The sequence below is a fragment of the Pipistrellus hanaki genome (genome assembly GCF_964339955.1).
Source record: "Pipistrellus hanaki genome assembly, chromosome: 15".
In the NCBI taxonomy this organism is placed as follows: Eukaryota; Metazoa; Chordata; class Mammalia; order Chiroptera; family Vespertilionidae; genus Pipistrellus; species Pipistrellus hanaki.
The window spans coordinates 50,408,734-50,435,595 of NC_140517.1; the positions used below are offsets into that span (position 1 = coordinate 50,408,734).

Consider the following 26,862-nt stretch of genomic DNA (forward strand, 5'->3'; position numbering starts at 1 on the left):
TATTTAAGGAAGATAACTTCCTCGGGAAGCGGGAGTGGGGAAAGCAGGGGCTCAGGTCATGGGCAGAGTGGCCGCCATTGGCGGGGGGAGAGCACAGTTGGCTGAAGCCCAGAGCTGGCTGAGGTTGGACAGGGCGAGGCTAGGGTAGTGCCAGGGGATGTGCGGGGAAGATCCTTCGCACCTGAAACAAGCCGCAGCAGTTTCCCATCACCCTCCGCCTCATCAATCAAGAGTCACGCTGGCCAATGGGAGGGAGAGACTCCACGGCCAATCAGAGGGCAGGCATGGTCTTATAGTCTTGGCGCCCACAGATGCTCTCTGATGAGGACCAGCCTGGAGGACCAGCTGCCAGATTGGGTGAGGATGTCTTCCTTCTTTCCTTCCTTCTCTCTCTCTCTCTCTCTCTCTCTCTCTCTCTCTCTCTCTCTCTTTCTTTCTCTTCTTTCTTTCTTTCTTTCTTTCTCTTCTTTCTTTCTTCCTTTCTTTCTCTTCTTTCTTTCTTTCTTTCTTTCTTTCTTTCTTTCTTTCTTTCTCTTCTTTCTTTCTTTCTTTCTTTCTTTCTTTCTTTCTTTCTTTCTTTCTTTCTTTCTTTCTTTCTTTCTTTCTCTTCTTTCTTTCCTTTCCGCAGGTCTGTTGTGCATAACGAATGAGGTACCCACACCCCAAAGAACCCAGTCTGCCCCCCTGATGGTGGGAAGGATACTCTGGGGGGAAAGCATTTATATTCCCAGAGAGACGGTGCACCCAGCCCTTCCCTGGGGACCTCCGTGCTCCCGGTGCTAAGCTAGGGGGAGGACAGGACTGAGGTTCCCTCGATGGAGTCGGAGCTCAGGTGCTGACAGCAGCCTCCCCACACACCGAGGATATGGGTTGATTCTCCGGGCACAGGCAAGAACCAACCGATGGATGTATAAATAAGTGGAGCGGCAGATCTCTCTCTCTCCCTCTCTCATATCAATAAATTTTAAAAAATAAGTCAACTAAAACAAAATGGAATCAGAGACAGAGTTGGAGGACCTTGGTTATCGGAACTAATGAGAGATAAAGATCCCCAAGTCAAAGTCTTAGACTTGGTCGGTCTCTCAGTGGTAATTGTGAGATTCATGGAACCTGGGAGGATGGAAACCAGGTTTCGGGTGGATTACAGGAGGGAGGGGCGGAGGGCAAAGGGGAGGGTTACGTGTGAGACCTGCCTTCTGATTGGCTTCCAGCGCCTCATTTTTCTCCATCCGGAAGTTCTAGTGGCCCTCATTTACCCTTAACCCCGTGGTCGGCAAACTGCGGCTCACGAGCCACATACGGCTCTTTGGCCCCTTGAGTGTGGCTCTTCCACAAAACACCACGGCCTGGGCGAGTCTATGTTGAAGAAGTGGCATTAGAAGAAGTTTAAGTGGCCGGGACCGGTTTGGCTCAATGGATAGAGCGTCGGCTTGGGGACTGAAGGGTCCCGGGTTCGATTCCGGTCAAGGGCATGTACCTTGGTTGCGGGCATATCCCCAGTAGGGGGTGTGCAAGAGGCAACTGATCGATGACTCTCTCTCATCGATGTTTCTAACTCTCTATCTCTCTCCCTTCCTCTCTGTACAAAATCAATAAAATATATTAAAAAAAAAAAAAAAAAAGAAGAAGAAGTTTAAGTGTAAAAAATGTGGCTCTTAAATGAAATGTCAATCGTTGTGCTGTTGATATTTGGCTCTGTGGACTCATGAGTTTGCCGACCCCTGGCCTAAACCACACGTGGAGGATTTGTGGTGATGCCAGCCAGGCCTGCCGCAGAGGTGGAAGGAGAGGGGCGGGTCAGGTGCTGTGAGTTGTGGAGGCCGAGGCAGGCTGTGCCCAGGCGGTGATGAGATTTAGCGTGTGTTGTTTTTTTGTTTGTTTGTTTGTTTTTTGGGGGGGGCACGTCTGGGCGCTGCTGTGTGCGGGGCAGGGGGTGGGGCCTGACCTGCCGGCATGGGAGGGGCTTCAGGACACAGGCGCACTGTGCTCAGAAGGAGGTTTCAGCGAGAGAGCAACGTTTAGAGGAAAGCTTTATGACACAAGTTTTTTTTTTAATTGTGTTAGAATACCCATAAAACACAGTTTCCTATTTTATTTATTTTTAAAGATATATTTTATTGATTTTTACAGAGAGGAAGGGAGAGGGAAAGAGGGTTAGAAACATCGATGAGAGAATCATCAACCAGCTGCTCCTGCACACCTCCTACTGGGTATGTGCCCGCAACCAAGGCACATGCCCTTGACCAGAATTGAACCTGGGACCCTTCAGTCCGCAGGCCGACACTCTATCCACTGAGCCAAACCCGTTTCGGCTACGTTTTCTTTTTTATTTTAAATTTATTAATTAATCCTCACCTGAGGATATTTTTCCGTGGGTTTTCAGAGAGAGTGTAAGGGACAGAGAGACGGAGAAACATCGATGGGAGAGACACGTCAATTGGTTGCCTCCCAACCAGTGCCAGGATCAAGCCTATGACCTATCATGGGCCCTTGACTGGAATCGAACCTGGAACCCTTCAGTCTGTAGGCGGACACTGTCTACTGAGCCAAACTGGCCAGGACTGCATCACATCTTCTTTTTTTTTCAAATATATTTTTACTGATTGATGTCAGAATGGAAGGGAGAGGGAGAAAGAAACATCAATGATAAAGAATTATTGATCGACTGCTTCTTGAACTCCCCACACTGGGGATCAAGCCCACAACCTGTGCATGTGCCCTGACTGGGAATCGAACTGTGAGCTCCTGGTTCATAGGTCAATGCTCAACCACTGAGCCATGCCACCGAACTGCACCACATCTTCATTATCCCACCGTCTATCAATGGGCACTTGGGTTGGTTCCAAATCTTGGATATCTATGTATATAAAAGCCTAAGACACTCTTAAGATGGGTCAACTGTGCCGAAACTGGTTTGGCTCAGTGGATAGAGCATTGGCCTGCAGACTGAAGGGTCCTGGGTTTGATTCCGGTCAAGGGCATGTACCTTGGTTGCAGGCACATCCCCAGTAGGGGGTGTGCAGGAGGCAGATGATCAATGATTCTCTCTCATCGATGTTTCTAACTCTCTGTTCCTCTCTCTTCCTTTCTGTAAAAAATCAATGAAACTTTTTTTTATAAAAAATGGGTCAACTGAACAATTGCTTGACTGGTTGCTATGAAACACAGTGACCACCAGGGGGCAGACACTCCACACAGGAACTGCCCCCTGGTGGTCAATGTGCTTCCACGGCCAACCTCCCACAGTCCCTCCCCCTGGACTGGGCAAGACAGGCCTGATTGCCTGCCTGGCCAAGAGATCCCACCTGCGCATGAATTTGTGCACCGGGCCTCTGTTGTCAATAATAGACTGAGCCAAAACCGGTGTGGCTCAGTGGATAGAGCGTCGGCCTGTGGACTGAAGGGTTTGATTCCGGTCAAGGGCATGTACCTTGGTTGCGGGCACATTCCTAGTAGGGGGTGTGCAGGAGGCAGCTGATCGATGATTCTCTCTCATTGATGTTTCTGACTCTCTATGCCTCTCTCTTCCTGTAAAAAAAAATCAATAACATATATTTAAAAAAATAATAGACTGAAGCTACTTTCGACGGCTGAGCTCTAGCTCCCTCATCTCCTCGTTCTTCCCCAGGAATCACCTATTTTTTTCTTGCTTTTTAAGACTTCCCTCCCCGGAGGAGCCGGGGCTCACTGTCCTCGGATGCGATGGCTGAATCCTTTTTTTCCGATGTCTGCTTGCTGTGGTACCTGAAGCAGCTGAAAAAGGATGAGTTCTGGAAGTTCAAGGAGCTCCTCAAGCAAGAGCCCGCGCTGTCCGACCTCCCGCGGATCCTGTGGCCAGAGCTGAAGAAGGTGTCCAGAGACGACCTGGCCACACTGCTGTGCAGCCACTACCCCGGCCAGCAGGCCTGGGAGATCGCCCTGCGGCTGTTCCCGCAGGTCAACCGGAGGGACCTCTGGGCCAAGGCCAAGGACGAGATCAGAAGTAAGTGTGGCCCTGGCCAGTGTGGCTCAGTGGGCGGAGCGTCGGCCTGAATGGTCTCGGGGTCCATTCCAGGCAAGGGCATATGCCTGGGTTGCAGGCTCAATCCCCAATAGGGGGCATGCAGGAGGCAGCCAATCAATGATTCTCTCTCATCATGGATTTTTCTTTCTAGCTCTCTCTGTCTCTCCAATCCTCCCTGAAATCAATAAAAATATATATAAAAAAATAAATTTAGCAGAAACCGGTTTGGCTCAGTGGATAGACATCGGCAAGCGGATGGAAGGGTCCCAGGTTCGATTCCGGTCAAGGGCACGTACCTTGGTTGCGGGCACATCCCCAGTGGGAGGTGTGCAGGAGGCAGCTGATGGATGTTTCTAACTCTCTCTCCCTTCCTCTCTGTAAAAAATCAATAGCCAAAACTGGTTTAGCTCAGTGGATAAAGCGTTGGCCTGCGGACTGAAGGGTCCCAGGTCAAGGGCATGTACCTTGGTTGTGGGCACATCCCCAGTGGGAGGTGTACAGGAGGTGGCTGATAGATGTTTTTAACTCCTTTTCCCTCTCCCTTCCTCTCTGTAAAAAAATCAACAGCCGAAACCAGTTTGGCTCAGTGGATAGAATGTTGGCGTGTGGACTCAAGGGTCCCAGGTTCAATTCCGGTCAAGGGCATGTACCTTGGTTGTGGGCACATCCCCAGTTGGGGGTATGCAGGAGTCATCGGTCCATGATTCTCTCTCATCGATGTTTCTAGCTCTCTATCCCACTCCCTTCCTCTCTGTCACAAATCAATAAAATTTATTTTTGAAAAAATCAATAAGAGATATATATATATATATATATATATATATATATATATATATATATATTAAAAAAATAAGTAAAACTGCCTTGTCTTCTGCCCTTCTGACCCCAGATAAGATCAACCCGTACAAGAGACACATGGAGAGGAAGTTCTCGGACCTGTGGGAGCACGAGACGTGCCTGGTGGTGCCGGAGAACACCTACGTCGAGTCCACCCGGATGGAGCACGAGGAGCTGAGCGCGGCGTTCGCGGCGGACAGCGCGGGCGAGCACTCGGTCACCGCCGCCCTTCTGGGCACAGACGGCGGGGGCAAGACCACGCTGCTGCGGAGGCTGATGCTGCAGTGGGCGTCGGGCCGCCTCTGGCAGGGCCGCTTCACCTTCGTCTTCTTCATCAGCTGCGCCGAGCTCAACGACCTCCGCGAAATCAGCCTGGCCGGCCTGCTGGCCGCCGACTGGCCCGCGGCCTCCCAGCCCGTCCACGACGTCTTCACGCGGCCCGAGAAGGTGCTCTTCATCGTGGACGGCCTGGAGGAGCTCACACTCGCCGTGGACATGGACGAGGACCTGTGCGCCGACGTGGAGCGGCCGCGGCCCGTGCACACTGTGCTGGGCAGCCTCCTGCAACGCGCGCTGCTGCCCGAGGCGTCGCTGCTCGTGTCACTGGGCCCCGAGGGCTCCCGCAAGCTGCGCCACCTGCTGCCCCACCCGGTGTGGGTGTATCTGCCCGGCTTCTCGGGCCACCAGAAGTGGCGCTACTTCTCCAGCTTCTTCGCGGACGGGGAGCAGGCGGCGCAGGCCTTCGCCGTGGTGCAGGACTCGCCAGCGGCGTTCACGCTGTGCCAGTACCCGCTGGCGTGCTGGCTGGTGTGCGCCAGCCTGAAGCAGCAGCTGCAGAAGCGCCGGCCGCTCTGCGTGCACACGCAGAGCTTCACGAGCTTCTACGCCTCCTTCCTGCTCAGCGCGTTCCAGCCCCAGAGCGCCGGCTGGCCCCGGGGCCACGGCCGGAGCCGGCTGCGGGGCCTGTGCGCCCTGGCGGCCGAGGGCGCGTGGGCCGGCAGGTTCGTGTTCCACTCGTGGCACCTGCGCCGGCACGGGGTGGCCGATACGCACGCGCTGGCCTGGGTGAGGATGCAGCTCCTGAGGCAGAACGGGAACCGCTGGGTGTTCCCGCACCCGCTGGTGCAGGTGTGCTGCGGGGCCCTGTGGTATCTGCTCAGGCGCCCCCAGGACCCGGGGCCGCCCCGCATCGGGAGCGCTGCGCAGCTGGTGGCGATGGCCATGACCGAGGCGCCCTTCTACCTGGCGCAGATGGCGCTCTTCCTGTTCGGGTTCACCGCGGAGCGCGTGGCCGGCCTGCTGCGGGAGGCCTGGGGGTTCCCGCTGGCGGAGGGCCTGCGCGGGGAGGTGGCCGCGTGCCTGCGGGGCCTGAGCGAGCAGGCGGAGCGCGGTGAGCTGCCCGTCCGCTTCCAGGAGCTGTGCCCCGCCGTGCTGGAGGCGCAGGACCCAGACTTCGCCACGGAGGTGATGAGCTTGTTCCGCCACATCGACGTGTGCATCGACTCCTCCGACAACCTGCTGGTCTACGCCGCCTGCTTCCCGCACGCCCTCAACCTGCGGGTCCTCCGCCTGAGCTTGGGCGATGTGCTGGTCGAGGACCTCAGAGGCCAGTTAGAGTGAGTGCCCGCCCCCCCCCGCCCCGCCCACGCCCACGCCCCCTTCATCCACCTCTGTGGCTGGCTTTCTGCCTTCCCCACTGGGAATTTCATTAAAAACAACAGCAACCGCCCTGACCAGTCTGGCTCAGAGGACAGAGCCTCGGCCTGCGGACTCAAGGGTCCCAGGTTCTATTCCTGTCAAGGGCATGTACCTTGGTTGGGGGCACATCCCCAGTGGGGGATGTGCAGGAGGCAGCTGATCGATGTTTCTCTCTCATCGATATTTCTAACTCCTTATCCCTCTCCCTTCCTCTCTGTTAAAAAAGCAATAAAATCGAGTTTAAAAAACAAACAAAAACAGCAGTAACAGCCGAGACCGGTTTGGCTCAATGGATAGAGTGTCGGCTTGGGGACTGAAGGGTCCCAGGTTCGATTCCGGTCAAGGGCATGTACCTTGGTTGCGGGCATATCCCCAGTGGGGGTGTGCAAGAGGCAGCTGGTCGATGACTCTCTCTCATCGATGTTTCTAACTCTCTATCTCTCTCCTTTCCTCTCTGTACAAAATCAATAAAAGTATATTTTAGAAAAAACAAACAAACAAACAAAAAAGCAGCAGTGACATGCAGAGTGGCCAGATGGCAATGATCGCTGAACGCACACTCATCTGGCCTCTCCGTGTCCTTCTCCTGAGCACCTCGTTTGTGTGATATCAAAGATACTATAAACCCTGCACCTGATCAGTTGTCCCCTTTGCACCAGCTGATAGAAAGCTCAGGACAAATAGCTGGTTGATCTCAAGCCACTGCCTGGAATGCTTTTGGTGCCCATTGGAGATACTAATACACCGAGTGGCCGGATTGCTATGTGCTCAGAGATCATCACCATCGGGCCACTCAGTGTGCATGGATTTTCTCTTTCTTACTAGAGGCCCCATGCAAGAAATTCATAAGGGTAAGGTCCCCTAGGCCTGGCTGCAGGGCCTTCATTGGTCCCCGGCCGCCTCCTGGTGGTCAGTGCATGTCATAGCAAGTGGTGCTCAAACTCCCTGTAGGTGGAACTCCCAAGGGGCCAATTTTTATGACCGGTTTCAGCCCGGTCACGTTTTTGGATCGATTCCCCATTCACTGATGGATCACCCAGCATCAACCTTTGCTCATAAAAATCAAGTGTTAACCCTTCAGCCAAAACCGGTTTGGCTCAGTGGATGGAGCGTCGGCCTGCGTCAGGTTCGATTCCGGTCAAGGGCAGGGACCTTCGTTGCAGGCGCATCACCAGTAGCGGGTGTGCAAGAGGCAGTTGATTGATGTTTCTCATCAATGTTTCTGACTCTCTATCCTTCTCTTTTCCTCTCTGTGAAAAATCAATAAATTATGTATTTTTAAAGAAGTGTTTTCCCTTCAACGAGGAGGAGAAGAAGGCAGAATGAGACCGAGTCGCAGGCACGGGTCACGTAGCTCACCGGCGGCTCCCATGGGATTTGATCCCATGGCTGTGGCCCCCGGGTCTGCTCTCCCTGAGCCACACTGACTCAGTTTATCTGCGGGGTGCCCGGTAGCGGGGGGGGGGGGGCGGGGGGAGGCTCTGGGAGCGGAGTCCTGCCTGTTCCGAGGACGGCCCGAAGTGAGCGTGGCCACGGGTGTGGCGCGGTGTGTGTCTCCCGCAGCTACAACCAGAAGCTCTCCTGCTGGCGGGAGCTGTGCTACGTGTTCAGCAACTGCCCGGACCTCCAGACGCTGCACTTGGACGACTGCCACTTCGACGAGGCCGCCCAGGCGGTCCTCTGGAAGGCGCTGGCACAGCCCTCCTGCAGACTCCAAAGGCTGGCGTAAGTGCAGCGCCACCCTGGTTTAAAAAAATATATATTGTATTGATTTTTTCACAGAGAGGAAGGGAGAGGGATAGGGAGGTAGAAACATCGATGAGAGAGAAGCATCCATCAGCTGCCTCTTGCACACCCCCTACTGGGGATGTGCCTGCAACCAAGGTACATGCCCTTGACCAGAATCGAACCTGGGACCCTTCAGTCCACAGGCCGACGCTCTATCCACTGAGCCAAACTGGTTTCGGCTCACCTGTTTTTTGTTTGTTTGTTTTTTTTTTCATAGTTGAAACGCATCCTCTCCATTCTGGCTTTTAAAAAAGTAAGCATGGCCCTGGCCAGTTTGACTTGGTGGATAGAGTGTTGGCCTGTGGATTGAAGGGTCCCGGTTTGATTCTGGTCAAGGGCATGTTCCTTGGTTGGGGGCACATCCCCATTAGAGGGTGTGCAGGAGGAAGCTGATCGATGTTTCTCTCTCATCGATGTTTCTCATTCTCTCTCCCTCTCCCTTCCTCTCTCTAAAAAACCAATAAAACTAATTTTTAAAATCTTTAAAAAAAGTAAGTATGGTTAGTATGCAATCTGGTCTATAAACACTGAGTGGCCAGATGATGATGATCTCTGAACGCATAATCATCTGGCCACTCAGTATTTATCCTATAGAGTAAAAGGTTAATATGCAAATTGTCCCCTCAACCAGGAGTTCAACCATCAGGCAGGCCGGCCAACTGCCCATGTCCCCTCCCCCTGTCGAGGGTGGCCGGACCCCACCCAAGCACGGATTCATGCACCAGGCCTAGGTTGCAGGTTCAATGCCCAGGCACATACACAGGTTTTGAATTCAACCCCTGCTCAGGGCACATACGTAGGTTTGGGGTTCAGTTCCCAGTCAGGACCCGCACCGCGAGCCATGCCTGTCCGGGGCCAGGGACCCGGGGGGAAGAATTTGTAGCGGGAGGGACCGGGTTTCTCCCAGCAGCCAGGGTCCAGCGGGACGGGCAGGAGGAGATGGGGGAGGTGCCCGCTGGGCTCTCGGCACTCACCCCCTGGCCCCCCATCTCGCCCTGGGCAGGTACAACTTCGTCTCCGACGTGGGAAAGAGCGCGGACTTCTTTAAGGCGCTGCTTCACAACCCCCACCTGACCTACCTCAACCTGCACGGCTCCGACCTGTCCGCCCAGGAGGTGGCGCTGCTGAGCGAGACGCTGAGGCACCCCATGTGCAGCATCCAACAGCTCATGTGAGTCCGGGGGGTGGCCGTGGGGAGCAACACGGTTGTGACGCTCAGAGTTCCCTCTGGGGACCTGAACCCCCGCCCGTCCCCGGGAGAGGGCCAGGAGGTGGTTCTCTAACCGCATTGGGGCTCAGAGGGGTTTTCTCAGCCTCAGAGCGGTGGACAAGCAATCAGCTCATCAGATTGAGCGCCAGGTAGTTAATCCTCTGTTGGGGGCGCTACTGAGCGGCTCCCCGACCTCCACCCACTCATGGCCGCAGCATGCTCCCCCAGCCCCCCCCCTACATATCCAGATGCAGAGAAATGTCAACAGTCATTCTTTTCTTTTCTTTTTAAAAAATATATATTTTATTGCTTTTGTACAGAAAGGAAGGGAGAGGGATAGAGAGTCAGAAACATCATTGAGAGAGAAGCATCGATCAGCTGCCTCCTGCACACCTCCCACGGGGGATGTGCCCGCAACCAAGGCACATGCCCTTGACTGGATTCGAACCTGGGACACTTCAGTCCATAGGCTGATGCTCTATCCACTCTTTCGGCTGTTGAGAAATCTTAATATATATATATGTTTTTCAATTATACTTGCCATCCAATGACATATTACTTTCAGCTGTATTGTCTAGTGATTGGACATTTATATAGTTTACAAAGCGATCTCCCAGCAAGCCTAGTACTTACCTGGCACCACACACAGTCATTATGTTATTTTAATATACTTTTTATATTCTTACTGACTTCAGAGAGGAAGGGAGAGGGAGAGAAAGAGAAACATCCATGATGAGAGAGTACCGCTGATCAGCTGCCTCCTGCACACCCCCCGCTGGGGATGGAACCCACAACCCAGGCAAGTGCCCTTGAGGGCAATGGAACCCGGGACCCTTCACTCCGCAGGTTGATGCTCTATCCACTGAGCCACTCAGGCCAGTGCCTGTGACTGTTTATACCTGGCACTTCCCACCGGCTCCCGAGCCCCTCCCCTCTGGCGGCCCCGTCTGTTCTGTTTGTCTTTGCCAATGAGCCCAGCGCCCCGTGTCCACCCCCGCCCCCCCCCGCCCCCCCCCCGCCCCGGTGCAGGCTGGGCAAGTGCGACATCACGGACGAGGCGTGCGAGGACGTGGCGCTGCTCCTGGCGGGCAGCCCGCGGCTGCGGCTGCTGTCGCTGATGGAGAACCCGGTGATGAACAGCGGCGCCCTGCTCCTCAGCGAGGGGCTCAAGCAGCCGGACTGCGCGCTGGAGTCGCTGCTGTAAGTGAGTCTGGGCGGCCCAGGGTCCCCTCTGCCGGCTCTCAGGCTCCCCGAGCTGCCCTGGCCGGGGTGGCTTAGAGGATAGAGCCTCCGCCTAGCGACTGAAGAGTCTGGGTTCAATTCCCCGATTCCCCGTCAGGGCACATGCCCGGGTTGGGGGCTCCATCCCCAGTGGGGAGCGTGCAGGAGGTAGCCTACCCATGATTCTCTCTCATCATGGATGTTTCTCTCTCTCTCCTTTTCCCTTTCTCTCTGAGACCAATAAAGAAATAGAACCAGGAGCTCCTAACGCTGTGACCCAAAACTGAAGATCTCCATGGGATGTAATAGATCATTGATGTTTCTCTCTCCCTCTCTCTCTCTCTCTTCCTCTCTGAAATCAATACAAATATATTTTATTTTATTTTTAAAATATATTTTATTGATTTTTTTACGGAGAGGAAGAGAGAGGGAAAGAGAGCTAGAAACATCGATGAGAGAGAATCATGGATCAGCTGCCTCCTGCATCCCCTCCCGCCCTGGGGATGTGCCCGCAACCAAGGTACAAGCCCTTGGCCGGAATCAAACCTGGGACCTTTCAGTCCGCAGGCCGACGGTCTATCCACTGAGCCAACCGGTCAGGGCTGTACAAATATATTTTAAAGAAGAGAAGGAAAAAGGGGCCCTTCCCCTCCAGCGCCCCGACCACGTGTGCGCAGCTCTCTCACCCCCGTGATGTTCTCTTCCCTTCCCGGGGAGGGGTGTGGGGGAGGGAGGTGGGGGCGGAGCGGGGGCGAGGCCAGGGCTGCAAAGGGGGTGTGTGTGGGGAGGAGGTCAGAGCGCCCGGAGCCGCCAGGGGGCCGCCCCCTCCCTTCCTGGGGAGCCCGGGGGGCGGGGGGGGGGGGGGGGACCCGTTCCCAGGCGGCCTGCTTCTGGCCCGCGGCTCCGGCTCCGTTGGTGGCAGAGCGGCTCCTGCTGCCATCTGTGGAGCGTCAGCCCGGACCAGGGTCTGTCCGGCTCCGGCCCCGCTCCTCCCGCGACGGCCCGGCCCGGTGCGGGGGCTGCAGCCCGGGGAGGGAGGGAAGGCGGGGGGAGCGCGCACGCGTGGCAGCCTGCGGCGCGGTGTCCGCTCCTTCCTTTGCGCGCCGGCTCAGCGATCCTGGCCTCCCCTCCAGAACCCCGCGGGGCCTGGGGGATCCGGGCTGGGACAGGGACGTGGGGGTGGGGGCGGCGGATGTGGCCCCTTTCCCAGGGGGGCTGAGGGCCGGCCCCTCCCCATTTCTTCCCCCCCACCAAGGAGCGCGGTGTCCGCGGCCCCAAACTGCCGGCGCCGGGGCCCCGGGACGGACGGCTGCCTGGTGCTCTGGTCCCAGACGGCCCGGCCCGGACTTGGTCTCCGGAGGCCGGATCGGGGTGACCAGTTGTCTGTGGAGACCCAGGATGGGAGATTGGAGACAAGGGGCTGGAGATTGAGTGGGGGCGGGACGGGGGCGGGCAGGGGCGGGGCCGGGGCCACTACCAAATAAATGTTGACAGAATATTTAAAAGAAGAAGAAGAAGAAAAAGAGCCCTAGCCGGTTTGGCTCAGTGGATAGAGCGTCAGCAAAACAGAATGAAAAGAAGGTGCTTGTTGGATTCCTCTCAGGAGCAGGGCTTCGCAGGCCCTGTTGTTGAGGGGACGGCTCCCTGTGCTGGCGCTGGGCGGGAGGGCAGCAGGGCGCAGGCTTGGTTTGCCTGTGGGGCCACAGGAAAAGGGGTTCAATCAGAAAAACTCGGGGCTGCCTGAGGCAGTCACACCTATGGGAGCAGAGGGGCCTCCAGAAGCCGGCCTTCTCTTTGCCTCGGCTGGTGGCTCCGTTGGTTGGTTTGAACCAAAAGGTTGCAGGTTCGATTCCGGTAAGGGTACACACCCGGGGTGCAGTTCCATCCCCTCATTCAGTGCACCTACCGGAGGCAAAGGAGGCAACGGGTGGATATTTCTCTCTCACATCGATGCCTCTCTCTTTCTCCTCCTCCTCCCCCACCCAATCAATAAACACATCCTCAGGTGAGGTGAGGGAAAAACACACCCAACTTTTATTTGTGTGTGTGTGTGTGTGTGTGTGTGTGTGTACAGGCATGCAGGTGTGTACAGATACATGCATTGCACACACAGTGGCATTTAACATACAGAGGACTGGAATACTGTTACTGAGATGACTTTTAATTACTTACTTTAAATGAATTTTATTGACTGATAATTACGGAGTGGAAGAGAGGAGAGACACATCAATGTGGGAGAGACACACCGATTGGCTGCCTCCTGACAAGGCCCTGGGATCGAACATGCAACCAAAGTCCATGCCCTTGCCCAGAATTGAACCCGGGATCCTTTCGTGCACAGTCTAATGCTCTATTCACTGAGCCAGACTGGCCAGGGGTGAGATGACTTTTTAGACTTTGAAATTCAACAGTAAAATAAATTCTAGGGATAGTAAACATCAAAACCAAACTATTCAGTTAATTTATTGATGAGAGAGAGAGAGAGATCTGTTTGTTGTCCCACTTACTGATGCATACACTGGTTGGTTGACTGTTGTATGTGTCCTGACCAAGAATCAAACTTGCGGCCCTGGCCAGTTTGGCTCATTGGACAGAGCATCAGCCTGCGGACTGAAGGGTCCCGGGTTCGATTCCGGTCAAGGGCATGTACCTTGGTTGCGGGCACATCCCCAGTAGGTTTCTCTCCCATCGATATTTCTAACTCTCTATCCCTCTCCCTTCCTCTCTGTCAATAAAATATATATTTTGAAAAAGAATGGAACCTGCGCCCTTCTGCTGGATGGGACAGCGCTCCCACCAACGGAGCCACACCAGTCAGGGCACCTGCCACACATTTTATGTTTATTTTTATTTATTTATTTATTTATTTATTTATTTATTTTTTTACAGAGAGGAAGGGAGAGGGAGAGGGAGTTGGAAACATCAATGAGAGAGAGTCATCGATCAGCTGCCTCTTGCACACTTCGTACTGGAGATGTGCCTGGAATCGAACTGGGGACCTTTCAGGCCGCAAGCCTACGCTCCATCCACTGAGCCAAACCGGTTGGGGCTTGTACACATTCTAATCCTCTTGTTTGTACTCGGTGAGCGCTGGGTGGGAGGGATGGCAAGGCGTTCGCACGGGCCTTCAGGAAACCGTTACCGCGAGCAGCGAGAGCAGGCTGACTATGCGTGTGCGCATGTGCGTGTGTCTCTGCAGGCTGACGTACTGCTGCCTCACCTCCGACGCCTGTGACTACCTCGCCCAAGCCCTCGTGCGGAGCTCCACTCTGTCCCTCCTCGACCTGGGCTCCAATTTCCTGGAGGACCGCGGAGTGAAGCTGCTCTGTGAAGCGCTGGGGCAGCCAGGCTGCTGCCTACAGCAGCTGTGGTAGGTCTGGCTGCAGGGACACGGACGTCAGGCGGGTTTGATGCTGGCGCCCTGCCCTGCGAAGGACACAGGAAGGAGGGAAAGCACGGGGCCTGCTGGGAAAAAACCCATGAGGCTAAGTGCTGACCCCGCCTGGTGCTTCCAGGAAGGCCAGGGGTGCGCTGATGCGCATGCGTCTTAATGAAAGGGCGCCGGGGATGGTGGGACAGGCTCCTCTGTAGTTGGGTGCCGGGTCCTCTGTGCCCTAGACTAGCCGGGTGAGCGTGTGGGGGCGCCCCTCTCCCCGAGGGTGAGGGTACCGCCCACCTGCACGAGGCCCCGCTTGGGGATGACCCACAATCAGAAACATTGCCGATGCTGTGCCCGTGACAGGCGCTGGATGGGTAAAGGCAGGAGGCGCCTCGTGGAGCATTCGTTCCTGCTGTGGGGAGAGGAGGAACGTGGTACCAGGAAGGCTCCAACATTCCTGCTTCTGTAGAACTCGATTTGATGGAATTTCATATGCCCACACGCACACGCACACACACACACACCCACTCACACACACACACCCACACACACACTCACACACACACACACACACACACACACGTGAGTGTGAGGCTGCAGGTAATTGTGTATTTGTGTATATAAGGTGGTTTCCCAGCACACACACACACACACGTGAGTGTGAGGCTGCAGATAATTGTGTATTTGTGTATATAAGGTGGTTTCCCAGCCTCAGTATGGTTGACATCTGGCCCAGATCATTCTTGGCCATGGGAGTGCTGTCCTGTGCTGTGTAGGCTGTTTTAATGGAACAGGCATGTGGGTAGCACCCTGTGTCCTAGTGTGGCCACCAAAAATGTCCCCAGGCATTGCCCAATACCCGCTGGGAAGGGCCTGAGCAAAAATCATCTCTGCTTGAGAACCACAGATAAGCGTACACACAGCAATACATGCATACACCTATATGTATCAGATATATTACACATATGTGCATGTACATGTGCCTATATAAGCATGCCCACAGACACTCACATGCATATATGAATGCCAGAGCCATGCACACATGTATGCATGCATGCATACACAGACTCACATGTATGTTAGCAGGGAAGCATGTAGAGAGGAGACTGGGGCATGATACTATGTACGTATTCAGGGCGGTCCTCACCAACAGGTGACATCGGTGGAGAGATGTGGAGGGTGTGAGGAGAGCCCTGCTGGTATTGGAGCCCAAAGCATTCCCACCAGTGAGTGCACTGAGAGCAGGGCCCGGGCAGAGAGGCCATGAGGGCAGGAGAATGGCAGGGAGCCCAGAGTAACTGGGCTGATGAGGTGGAACTGAGAAGTTGTAGAATCTTTATCATCACCACAATCATCACCTCCATCATCACCATCACCACCATGACCGTTATCACTATCGCCATCACCTAACCTTCATCTCCCTCATTACCACTATTATCACCACTACCATCACCACCACCGTCACCATCATTACCATTATCATCACCACAATCAACACAATCACCACACCACCATGACCATTATCACTGTCAACATCACCTAACCTTCATCACCATCATCATCACTATTATCACCACCACCACCATCATCATCATCATCGTCATTAACATGACCACCATGACCATATCATCACTACCACCATCACCATAATCTCTGCCACCATCATCTCCAGCATCATCACTATTATGATCATCACCACCCCCATTATCACTAATATCACTATTATCACCACCATCATCACCATCATCCTTATCACCACCATCATTGCTATTATCATCACCATCATTACCATCATCTTTATCACTGTCACCACGATCATCTCCATATCGCCTCCAGCATATGGCGGTCATGCTTAATCCCTTCACCCTTCTCAATCACCACACTGTTGTCTGTGTCCATGAGCCTCTTTTCTTTGCTTAATCCCTTCACCGTTATCACTTGAGCTAGGGCAAGAGACTAGATCTTATTTTTTCTCACCATCATCATCACCACCACCACCACCTCTATCATCACCACCACCATCATCTCCAGCATCACCATCACCACTTCCAAATCACCTCTAGCATCATCACTGTCACCGCCATCACCATCATCATCTCAGAAGCACTCAGGCATTTCATCCTTCATAGCAGGAAGTGAAAGCAAGCTGAGGTGATTGAGACTGGACTCCTGATTGTGTCTGTGTGTGTGTCTCTCTCCCCCACCCCAGGTTGGCGGGCTGTTACCTCACTCCTGGCTGCTGTGAGGACCTCTCTGAGGTTCTTATCAGCAACGGAAATCTGAGGACTCTGAAGCTTGGGGACAACAAAATACAAGATGCAGGGGTCAGACAGTTATGTGGGGCGTTGAGGCACCCTAACTGTAAACTGGAGAATCTCGGGTGAGTGTGTGCTGACGGTCTTTGTGGGTAAGCTTCCCGTTTCAAGAAGAGGAAGAGCTGGGGATTCCCAGCACGGAAGGGTCCGGAACCAAGTAAAATGCTGTCCTGGGAGACCAGGGGCTCCCAGTCTGGGCTCTGCCTGGTGACATTTGGGACTAGATCGCTCTGTGTTGTGACGGGGAGAGGGGACTGTCCTGTGCACTGTAGGATGTTAGGCTGCGACCCTGGCTTCTTCCTTTAAAAAAATATATTTTATTGATTTTTTTTTTACTGAGAGGAAGGGAGAGGGCCAGAGAATTAGAAATATTGACCAGCGGCCTCCTGCACACCACCCACTGGAGATGTGCCTCCCAACCAAGGTACATCCCCTTGACCGGAACCAAACCTGGGACCCTTCAGTCCGCAGGCCGACACTCTATACACTGAGCCACACCGGTCAGGGCCTGGCTTCTTTCTACCCACCAGGTGCCAGTAGCACCCCCTTGTGTGTTGAATGTCTCCTGACATTGCCACCTGTCCCCCAGGGGACACAGGGGCCCCCGTTAAGAACAACGGGTCGAGACCATCAAGTCTCCTGCTCAGATGTGTGGAAGGGGCGTCTGGCGATAGCGTACCTCGCAGCCCAGCCAGAGTGGGGCGGTGCCCCTGGTGTGCTTCTCTGTGGCAGGCTGGAGCTGTGTGAGCTCACCGTTGCCTGCTGCGAGGACCTGGCCTCGGCCCTCACCGTCTGCAAGTCCCTGCGGGGCCTCAACCTGGAATGGAACAGCCTGGACCGCGATGGCATGGCGGCGCTGTGTGAAGCCCTGGGCCACCAGGACTGTGCCCTGCAGCTGCTGGGGTGAGCGGGCGCCTGTCCTGGTGGAGGGTGACCCCAGGGAGATGCCGGGCTCCAGGCAGGGCTGCTGAGCCTGGTGCAGTGGACCTGGGGCTGCAGAGCTCTGGGCTGCAGCCAAGATGCTGAGCAGCTTCCCCGGTGTCTACCTGCACGTCACACGCTCCTAGCACCTCTCTCCAGTCGTGAGGATCAACCGGGCCTGTGTGGCTCAATGGTTGAGCGTTGACCTTTGAACCTAAAGGTCACGGTTCCATTCTGGTCAGGGAACATGCCTAGGATGTGGGCTCAGTCCCCAGTGGGGGACGTGCTGGACTCAGCCGATCCATGATTCTCTCTCATCATGGATGTTTCTCTTTCTCTCTCTCTCTCTCTCTCTCTCTCTCTCTCTCTCTCCTTCTCTGAAATCAATAAAAAAGTATTTTTTAAAAAGATCTATTCTCTTAGCAACTTTGAAGTTCCCATTTTAAAATTCTTATTGATTTCAGAGAGCAAGGGAGAGGGAGAGAGAGAGATAGGAACATCCATGATGAGAGAGCATCATTGAACAGCTGCCTCCTGCACGCCCCCCACTGGGAATGGAGCCCACATCCTGGGCATGTGCCCTGACCAGAAATGAACCTTGCACTCTTCAGTCCACAGGACAATGCTCTATCCACTGAGCCAAACCAACCAGGGCAGGAGACTAGATCTTATTTGTTCTCACCAAGAAAAATTATAACTATAATATATGATGTGATGGAGATTACCATATTGCAGTACACAGATTTACTGAACCAACCTGTTACATACCTTATACCTGTACAGTGTTATGTGTCAATCACATTTCAACAAAAATGAATTAATTTGAAAAAAGACTGGCTGTTCCCTCCATTCCCTGAAGTTTAAAAAAATGTCTCCAGACATTGGCAGATGTCCCCTCAGAGGCAGAATTGCCCCAGGTGAGAAGCACTTTGATGTCTTACAGAGAGTAAGGGAGAGGGATAGAGTCAGAAACATTGATCAGCCACCTCCTACACTCCTCCTACTGGGGATGTGCATGCAACCAAGGTACATGTTCTTGACGAGAATTAAACCCGGGACCTTTCAGTCTGCAGGTTGACACTCTATCCACTGAGCCACAACAGTCAGGCCCTAAGCACTTTTTTGCTAGACACACTCTCTTCTACTTACTTTCCCCTAAATGATGCAATCCGGCTCAGAGATGGGAGGGTTCTGTAGACAGCTGAGCAGTCTTCACCCAGATGTCTGTTCCTGAGTCAAGAGTAGCACTTAGGCTCTCACCTGTTTGGCTTTTATATATATAGATTGTGTGTTTGCTACTACTCCAAGTCAAGTCTCCTTCCATCACCATTTATTCCCCTTTACTGCCCTAAACCCCTTCCCTCTGGCGATCATCGCACTGTTGTCTGTGTCCATGCGTCTTTCTTTTTTTCTTTGCTTAATCCCTTCACCCTTCTCACTCAGCCCCCAATCTCACCCTCTTCTGACAGCTGTCAGTCTATGCTCTGTGTCCATGAGTCTGGCTCCACTTCTCACCTTCCGTGCAAGTCTAGGGGAGAGAGGCATTGGGGTGCAGAGAGGGCAACGATGTCTATCTCCCCAGGCTGGACAAAGATGCATTTGACGAGGAAACCCAGAACCTGCTGAGGGCTGTGGAAGAGAAGAACCTCCAACTGACCATTTGCACTAAACCTTGGGACAGAGATGAGCTGATGCTGAAAGGTGTGTTCGTCTGACAGGGAGCACCCGGGCGTCATCTCCTCCGGGCACATCCAGTCCTGCAAACTGGCCACTGTGGCGGTGGGCGCTGGGAGCTCCTAGCTGCTCCTCCTCAGCCTTCTAGCCAAGTCACTGTGGCGTGTGAGTCAGCGGGGCCCTGCCGTCTGTAACCGAGACCTCAATCCCCCATCCCTGAAATTCCCACCCCACCTGGTAATGCTTCGAAGAACAGACACATTAAAGGGATACACACTTTGAAAAGCATGCCTTCACCGTCTTCATGGATGTCTTCGAACGTGGGAGCGTGGGTTTGAGGGGACCACAACCCTCAGACACTTCTGATGGAGTGTTGAGTGTCTGCCCCCTTTACTCCCCTAACCCCCTTCCCCCCGGCAATCATTGCACTGTTGTCTGTATTAATGAGTCCGTTTGACCGGTAGCTATGACATGCACTGACACCAGGGGGCAGGCATACAGTTCTACACTATGTCAACTTCTTCTTTTTTTCTTTTAAAAAAAATATAATTTACTAATTTTGTACAGAGAGGAAGGGAGAGAGATAGTTAAAAACATTGATGAGAGAGAGTCATCAGCTGCCTCTTGCACACCCCCTACTGGGGATATGCCCGCCACCAAGGTACATGCCCTTGACTAGAATCAAACCCAATCAAACCTGGGAGCCTTTAGTCCCCAAGCCGACGCTCTATCCATTAAGCCAAACCGGTCTCGGCCTATGTCAACTTCTGATGGAGTGTTGAGTGTCTGCCCCATGGACTCAACAAGGGGTCCATGGGTTTTAGATACCATCGTTATCAGGACTGCAAACATCCACCCAACGTGGCACTATTAGTTCTCTGCTCTCAAGTTAGATTTTTAAAAATAAAATTTTATCGATTTTTTACAGAGAAAAAGGGAGAGGGATGGCGTTAGAAACATCGATGAGAGAGAAACATTGACCATCTGCCTCCTGCACACCCTCTACCGGGGATGTGCCCCCAACCAAGGTACATACCCTTGACCAGAATCGAACCTGGGACCCTTCCGGCTGCAGGCCAACTGAACCAAACCTTCTAGCCACTGAAACAAACAGGCTAGGGCTAAAATACTTTGTAAGAAGTCCCGTTCCCAATGAGGCCCCTGCTGACCACCACACTGCAATGCCCTCCTCTCCCAGCCACTTTGCTCAATGGAGAGAGCAGCCCTGGGACTGAAGGTCACAGGTGGGATTCCGGTCAAGGGCATGTACCTCGGTGCAGGCTCCATGATCCCGGTGCTGGAGGCGACACATAGGTGCCTCTCTCTTACATGGATGTGTGTCTGCCTCTTCCTGTCCCCTCCCCGTCCTCTCTCCTTAAACGTCAATGTAAAATATCCTCATGTGGATATTTTCAAACAAAACAGCCATCTTCCCTCCCCACACCCCACAGCGGACCCCTCTCCACAGCACTCCCCACACTCCAGCCCTGTCACTCGGGGACACCCAGAGAGTGAGGCCAGAACTCACACCCAAGAACAGGCACAGGCATAACACCCACCAAAGCAAAGAAATAAACACCCAGGAGAGGAGGGCGGAGGGCAGGCCCAGGCCTGAGCCCAACTGCCCTGCCCCAGGAAGGCTTGCTGTCCAGGCTCCTGGAGATGCACTGCTTTAGGACACATGACAAGGCCTGGGGGATGGGAGTCCCTGTGACCACAGGTCCTGGTGGGACAGGGTTCCCCTGAGGGACAAGGTCAGAGGAGCAGAGGTGACCCGGCCGAGGGGTGACCACGTCAAAGCCCACGATGCACTGCGCACTGACCAGGCCCAGGCCCCGTCCACCCTCTGTCCTCACTGCCCCTCCTGTCCCCCCTGTGACAGGCTCAGCACAACAAACACACGAGACCTGGAAAGTTCTTGGAGCTTCAATTTATTTCCCCTCAGAATTTAGGAGCTTCCCCTTTAATTAACCCCCAAGCCTCCTTGGCAAAAAATGAACAAACAGTCACATCAGCATCTCATTTCAATCCGGAGCAGGAAATGGCAGCTCAGAGCCCCAGGGAGGAAAGGCAGGGATGGGGACGGGGAGGGCCTAGCCACCTCTGCTGACAGGAGAGGGGGGGGGGCGGGGCGGGGCCAGACCCCCATCAGTGGGTCCTGAGTCAGGAAGTGGGAGCAGGAACACACCTTCCATCACTCAGTCCCCACAAGGCAGCGGCCTCACGCTGTGGAGGACAATCATCAAGAAAAGATTCAGGGCAGTGGCTGTGACTGGTGACATTCTCAAAGCCCACTTCATGCTCACAGTGTCCCACAGACTCCCTACAACCCAGCCCACATTCTTTCCACCCCTCCTCACAGCAGGTCTCACCTTTAGAAGCTGAGAGAGACACATCAGAGCCCTGGCTGTTGTCACTGCCTGGGGGGGGGGGTGGGGGGGGGAGAGACACACCAGGACCTGGTCAGAGCCCCAGGGTAGGAGACTAAGAGGAACTATGGGGGTGGGGTCCCCTATGGCTCCATCTGCACTGTCACAGGGACTCAGGGGTCACCCCTCCATACTCACTGGCAGCCTGAGCATAGCTCCCTCCTTTTCCACCTGCGGGAAGAAAACACCCCGTGAGAGACCAGGGAGGAGGCAGGGCCATGAGGTCCTAGAGGAAGCCCTAATTGTGGGCCCAGAGAAGTTTCCAGAAGCGTGTGTACAGACCCAGGGCAGGATCTGGACACATGAGTAAAGGACATGTATGGGGACTGGACCCCCCACCCTCCTGGAGGTCTGTGCTCAGCAGGGACCTGCCCTCTGAGCTGGGGCTGCTGAGAACTGGGTCCCCACCACCAGCATCATCAGGTGAGAAGTGGGTCCCTCACTTCCCTCCGGCCTTATTACAGAGTCAGTGTGAGCAGAGCCCCACACTGGCCATCACAATGTGGGGATGCTGCTCCCGGGAATGTGGTGGGACACACGTCTACCTGGGCTTGAACCCCCAGAGGGACACTCAGACCCCACCCCTGCGCACCTGAGCGCCTCTTCCCCCACATCACAGCTCCAGCCACAGCTCCCAGCAGGACCAGGCCCCCAGCGATGCCCAGGATGATGATGATGAAGGTCTGAGGAGGAGGCTCTGAGAGGAGAAGGGAAGGGAGGTTGAGGGCCCTGACCCCAGGCCTCAGCCGCCACCCCACTGAGGTCCCCCAGGGCCCCGCTGCCCTGAGAAGAGGCTGTGTGCCCACGGCCCTCCTCACCCCATCTCACGGTCAGGGGCTTGGTCAGCCCCTCGTGCTGCACATGGCACGTGTATCTGTGCTCCTCTCCAGGGGGCACCCCCACGGCCGCCCACTTCTGGAAGGTGCCGTCCCCCGCAGGCCTGGTCTCCACCATCTCCATGTCCTGGGTCTGGTCCTCCCCGTCACGCTGCCAGGTCAGGCTGATGTCCGCAGGGTAGAAGCCCAGCGCCCAGCACCTCAGGGTGACCTCACTGGCAGAGACGGGGTGGTGGCTCACGTGTGCCTTTGGAGGGTCTGAGGGGAGGGGAGAAAATGCAAGAACTTTGCATCCTCCATGGGACACTCCATCAGGGCCCATGTGACCATCCTGAGAGTGGACAGACACCTGGGTGGGGAGGGAGCACACAGCACACACACCAGCCTGGACAGAGGCTCTTGGAAGGACTTCCTTGTCTTTAGAAAGTTCTAGAATCAGAGAGACACAGCCCAGGTCTCTCTGAGGGAGAAATGGGGTTTGTGTCCTGACCTGGGAGGAGGCCATGTGACTCAGTAAAGCTGGGGCCAGGCCTCAGACACAGGGGTGTGGGGCAGCGCACAAGGCCTGAGAGAGAAGGTCCCCTTGGGAACATCTAATTGGTTATTTCAGGGGAGTCTCTCTGCACCCCAGGGGAGCCCACTTCCTCACTGTCCCTGAGAGGAGGGCCAGTCCCTCTAAACCCAACCTGGACATTCAGGGCCCTCCCCCTCCCTGACCCCAAGGAGGGGTGTCTGACACTGACCCCCTGTCCTGTCTCCTTGTAGGAGCTCCAGCCCCGCGGAGAGGGGGCGGCCCCGGGGCGCCTGGTACCTGCGCGCTGCAGGGTCTCCTTCCCTTTGTCCAGGTACATGCGCAGATAGTCCACACACCGGCCCTCCAGGTAGCTCCTGTGATGCTCTGCCTCACCCGCCGCCTCCCACTTGCGCTTTGTGATCTGAGCCGCCATGTCGGCCGCGGTCCAGGAGGTCAGGTCCTCGTTCAGGGCGATGTAGTCGGTGCCATCGTAGGCGAATTGCTCGTACCCGCTGAGGAGGCGCCAGTCCGGTCCCACCTCGCAGCCAGACATCCACTGGAAGGTGTGAGACCCTGACCCCGCCCCGAGGTCAGCCCGCCCCGAGGTCAGCCCGCCCGGAGGTCAGCCCGCCCCGCGGGGACTGAATCTAAAACTGAAAGTGAAATCGGGTCACAGTCCCCGCGGGCTCCTCCCGGGGGTGGGGGGCCGGGCGGGTCCCGCCGCCTCGGGGTGACGCTCGGACCCGGACTCTCGGGGCGACCCCGGCCCGTCCGTGGGGAGGGGGATCTTGAGGGGCCCGGAGCGCGGCTCACCGTCCTCGCTCTGGTTGTAGTAGCGGAGGGCGGTCTGCAGGTTCACTCGGAAAGTCTGCGCGGTTCTCTTGTTGATCTGCGTCTCCCGGTCCCAATACCCCGGGTCCTCCTGCTCCACCCACGGCTGCTGCATCCACGGCGCCCGCGGTTCCTCCCTCGGATCCTCTGCGTCGCTGTCGAACCGCACGAACTGCGTGTCGTCCACGTAGCCGACGGAGAGGTACCGGGGCTCCCCGCGGCCGGGCCGGGACACGACGGTTTTGAAATATCTCAGGGAGTGGGGGCCTGGGGGGCGGACAGAGGGCAGGGCCCGGGCTGGACACGTGCCTTCCCGGGCCCGCGCCCCCGCCGGGTCCCCGCGCTCCTCCCCGCACAGCCGCCCCCTCGGACCCCGCACTCACCGGCCCCGCTGGGGGTCAGGACCAGCGCCCCCGAGAGCAGCAGGAGGAGGGTGGGGGGCCTCTGCACCCGCATCCTGGCGGTTTGGGGCGCGTCTGAGTCCGGGCGCTTCCGCGGAGGACTTATAACCGGGAGCCGCGGGGACGCTGATTGGCTGCTCTAGAAGCCGCTGAGCCAATGGAAGTGAAAGGTCTTGCTGCGTCACGAGTATTCAGGAAGATTTCGCCGAAACAGGTTGGGAGAGGAGAAGTGAAACCAGGAAGCTGGGGAGTCCCCACCAGGGAGTTTCCCCCCAGACTCTGTGCCCCGCTGAGACCTGAGCGCAGGCCTGGACCCTGGACTCGGTCCTCACCCTCCTCCTGCGCGGGGCGCCCGTCCCCCTGTCCCCCGAGGCCTGGCCCAGGCGCTGTGCTGTTCAGGGACTTTCCAAGGTTTGGGGTTCACCATCTCTGTGCAGCCTCACACAGGGGGGAGGCCCCCAATAACCTTGTTCCTGTGGTTCCCTCTGTCACAGTCACCACTCACGGAACCACACGGGGAAACAAGTGTGAACTCACGCCGCATGATCACTGCCTGGGAGATGGGGACAGGGTCATGTTTTTGTGAAAATCACCAATTTCCCAGGTGAAGGAAGAGAGAGGAGGGGCCTGCTCCCCTGTCACATCCTGCCCATCCCCCCAGGAGACGCTGGGTTTCATATTTGTTTCTGCGTTTGATCTGTTGGTGTGGCGCCAGCTTATTAAGACATAGAGGGCCGCACAGACATGGGCAGGAGCAGTGTTTTCCTGACCTTTTCAGGTAAGTACGAATGCTCTCCTCTGATGGTCACTACAGCCACACCTGTGGTCCTTTTTGAAAAGGGATTTGCAAAGTGTGATCATATCGATTGTATTCTACTTGTTTTAATTTTTAAATATATATTTTTTTATTTCAGAGAGGAATAGAGGGATAGAAACATCAATGATGAGAAAGAGTCATTGATCAGCTGCCTCTTACAAACCCCACACTGGGGATGGAGCCTCCATCCCAGGCATATGCTCAGACAAAAAGGTTACCTGTGACCTCCTGGTTCATAGATCAATGTTCAAACACCGAGCCCCACTGGCTGTGGAATAGTGAATGTTTCCTTTTCTGTTCTGTCACCGTCCCCAGGGCTGTCTTGCTGGGTGGCTCTGTCCTCATGCAGGTTAGTGAAGGTGATGCCCTGTGTCTCTAAGTCCTAGAGCCCTTCCCCTGCAGATGCATTAGTCACCTGCCCTCCACGCTCACCTCTGTGTCTCTTCCCACAGAGCCCCTAGGAAGTGTGTCAGCACTGGGGAGGGTCTAGCTGACGTGGTGGGACAGGTGTGTTCCACCGTTCTGGTTTTCTCTCGGGGGTTGGTATTGCATCATGACAGCAGGCCTGTCCGTGGTCCCTGCCAGGTGACATTTCCTGAGGGAGAAGCTCACGTTCAGGTTTGAGAAGGTGCGTGCCAGTTCCCCCAGCCTCAGCCCTCCCCGTGTCTATGTCACTCATTCTGTTAGGGAACCGTGGGCCAGGCCGGGTGTGGCTAAGTGGCTGAGCATTGACCTTCAACCAGGAGGTCAGGGTTCCATTCCCTGTGAGGCACCTGCTGGGTTGCGGACTCTGTCCTCACTCTGGGTGTGGCGGGGGCAGAGGGGGGGGGGTGGCGTGCGGGAGGCAGCCTAGCCATGGCTCTCTCTCACCATGGGTGTTTCTATGTCTCCTTCTCCTCCTGAAATCAATAGGATTAATTGCAATAATAACGAGTTGGCTGGAGGCAGCTGTGGTAAGGAGGGGTAAGGAGAGGGGGAGCCTCGGGACCAGCTGTGAAGGCCCCCAGGCCCTGCGAGGTCCTGGCCGCCTGCGTGGTCTCTGTGCCCGGGCCCCGGAGCCCCTGTGATGACATGATGGGAACACGTGGGGCCCATGGGGTATGTCGGTGTGAAGGGGACGCATGAGCAGCTGTGGGCTGGAGGGGGTGGGGGGTGCTCACCTCTGGGCTCCTGCGCACGTGGCATCTGGGACATAGCACCCCTGACTCTGAGGCGGGTCCCCCATAAAAGGAGGCTCCTGTGGGGGGGAGAGGGGGGACTTCCCTTGCGCTCAGGAGTTTATAGGACGTGATGCGGGGCCTCCATCCCAGGGCTCAGCGCCAGGTCCTCCAGGCTGGTCCTCCTCTTCTCTTCCTCCTCCCCACACCAGGGCTGGATCCCGAGCTCCCAGGGCGAGGCCTCACCCCCAGCGCTGCTCTCCCTCCCAGGGGCTGGCTCCTGCAGTCACACCCGCAGTCCCCAGAGCCTCTAGGTCTCCGCTGTGGGGGGCAGGGGGAGCTGCCAGCGACCCCAGCCGGGCCGGGGAAGCCTTGCAGGCCTCGGGGCGGACCCCCACCTGGACTGGCTCTGGCTCCTTCGAGGGAGGGCCCTCAGCCCCGGCGCCTAGTGAGAGCAGCCCCCCGCTGGACCCCTGAAGGGGAGACAGGGGGTGAGCTGAGCACCCCCTTAGCCCCAACCACAAGAAGTTCTATGATTATGATTATGATTATTACCTTTAAGTTAAGAAATCCTCTCTTTTAAAGGAGACCATTTTTATTGTATTTTCTTTTCTTTTTTAAAATATATTTTTAGGAGAGAATCCAAGATGGCTGCACAGGTAAACACCTAACCGCAGCCGCACACAACAATTTCAATAAAATACAACTAAAAAATAAAATGAAAATTGCCCAGAACTACAGGAAAGTCGACTGACTGGAAATTCTACAAGGAGAAGGAAAGAGAAAACCAGAAGGAAAACCAGAGGAGCAGTAAAAGCCTAAGGTTCAGAG

General features: G+C 55.5%; 2 protein-coding genes across 7 annotated transcripts; one reads left to right on the forward strand and one right to left on the reverse strand.

Moving 5' to 3' along the window:
* Positions 1-3,702: 3,702 nt before the first annotated feature.
* On the forward strand, positions 3,703-19,322 carry NLRP9 (NLR family pyrin domain containing 9; the record flags this gene model as incomplete). The annotated part of the gene is made up of 9 exons (XM_084861356.1): positions 3,703-3,982; positions 4,893-6,456; positions 8,102-8,263; positions 9,330-9,497; positions 10,566-10,736; positions 13,957-14,127; positions 16,346-16,516; positions 17,184-17,354; positions 18,955-19,322. The coding sequence occupies 9 exons, from the start codon at positions 3,703-3,705 to the stop codon at positions 19,085-19,087; spliced, it is 2,991 nt and encodes a 996-aa protein (XP_084717482.1). The 3' UTR covers positions 19,088-19,322.
* A 1,639-nt stretch (positions 19,323-20,961) lies between these two features.
* LOC311633618 (class I histocompatibility antigen, Gogo-B*0103 alpha chain-like) lies at positions 20,962-24,197 on the reverse strand. 6 transcript variants are annotated; one of them, XM_084906555.1, is made up of 8 exons: positions 24,040-24,197; positions 23,639-23,923; positions 23,123-23,398; positions 22,294-22,569; positions 22,082-22,172; positions 21,614-21,645; positions 21,419-21,466; positions 20,962-21,272 (listed from the first exon to the last, which is right to left on the reverse strand). In XM_084906555.1, exons 1-8 carry the CDS (start codon positions 24,110-24,112, stop codon positions 21,268-21,270), a joined length of 1,086 nt encoding a protein of 361 aa, XP_084762681.1. In that variant the 5' UTR covers positions 24,113-24,197; the 3' UTR covers positions 20,962-21,267. The 6 variants fall into 6 exon arrangements, with proteins under 6 accessions (XP_084762681.1, XP_084762680.1, XP_084762683.1 ...); XM_084906554.1 differs by having other exon boundaries at positions 21,614-21,646; positions 22,068-22,172; XM_084906557.1 differs by having other exon boundaries at positions 21,614-21,646; positions 22,058-22,172.
* Between the last annotated feature and the right edge of the window lie 2,665 nt (positions 24,198-26,862).

Bases quoted from the DNA above. Each gene is read 5' to 3' on its own strand.
- LOC311633618 (XM_084906554.1), bottom strand. From the start codon at position 24,112: ATGCGGGTGCAGAGGCCCCCCACCCTCCTCCTGCTGCTCTCGGGGGCG. The intron at 23,399-23,638 runs GTGAGCCGCGCT...GGGCGGGGTCAG, and splicing joins CTACAACCAGAGCGAGGACG to GGTCTCACACCTTCCAGTGG. The intron at 22,570-23,122 runs GTACCAGGCGCC...CCCTCCCCTCAG, and splicing joins GGAGACCCTGCAGCGCGCAG to ACCCTCCAAAGGCACACGTG.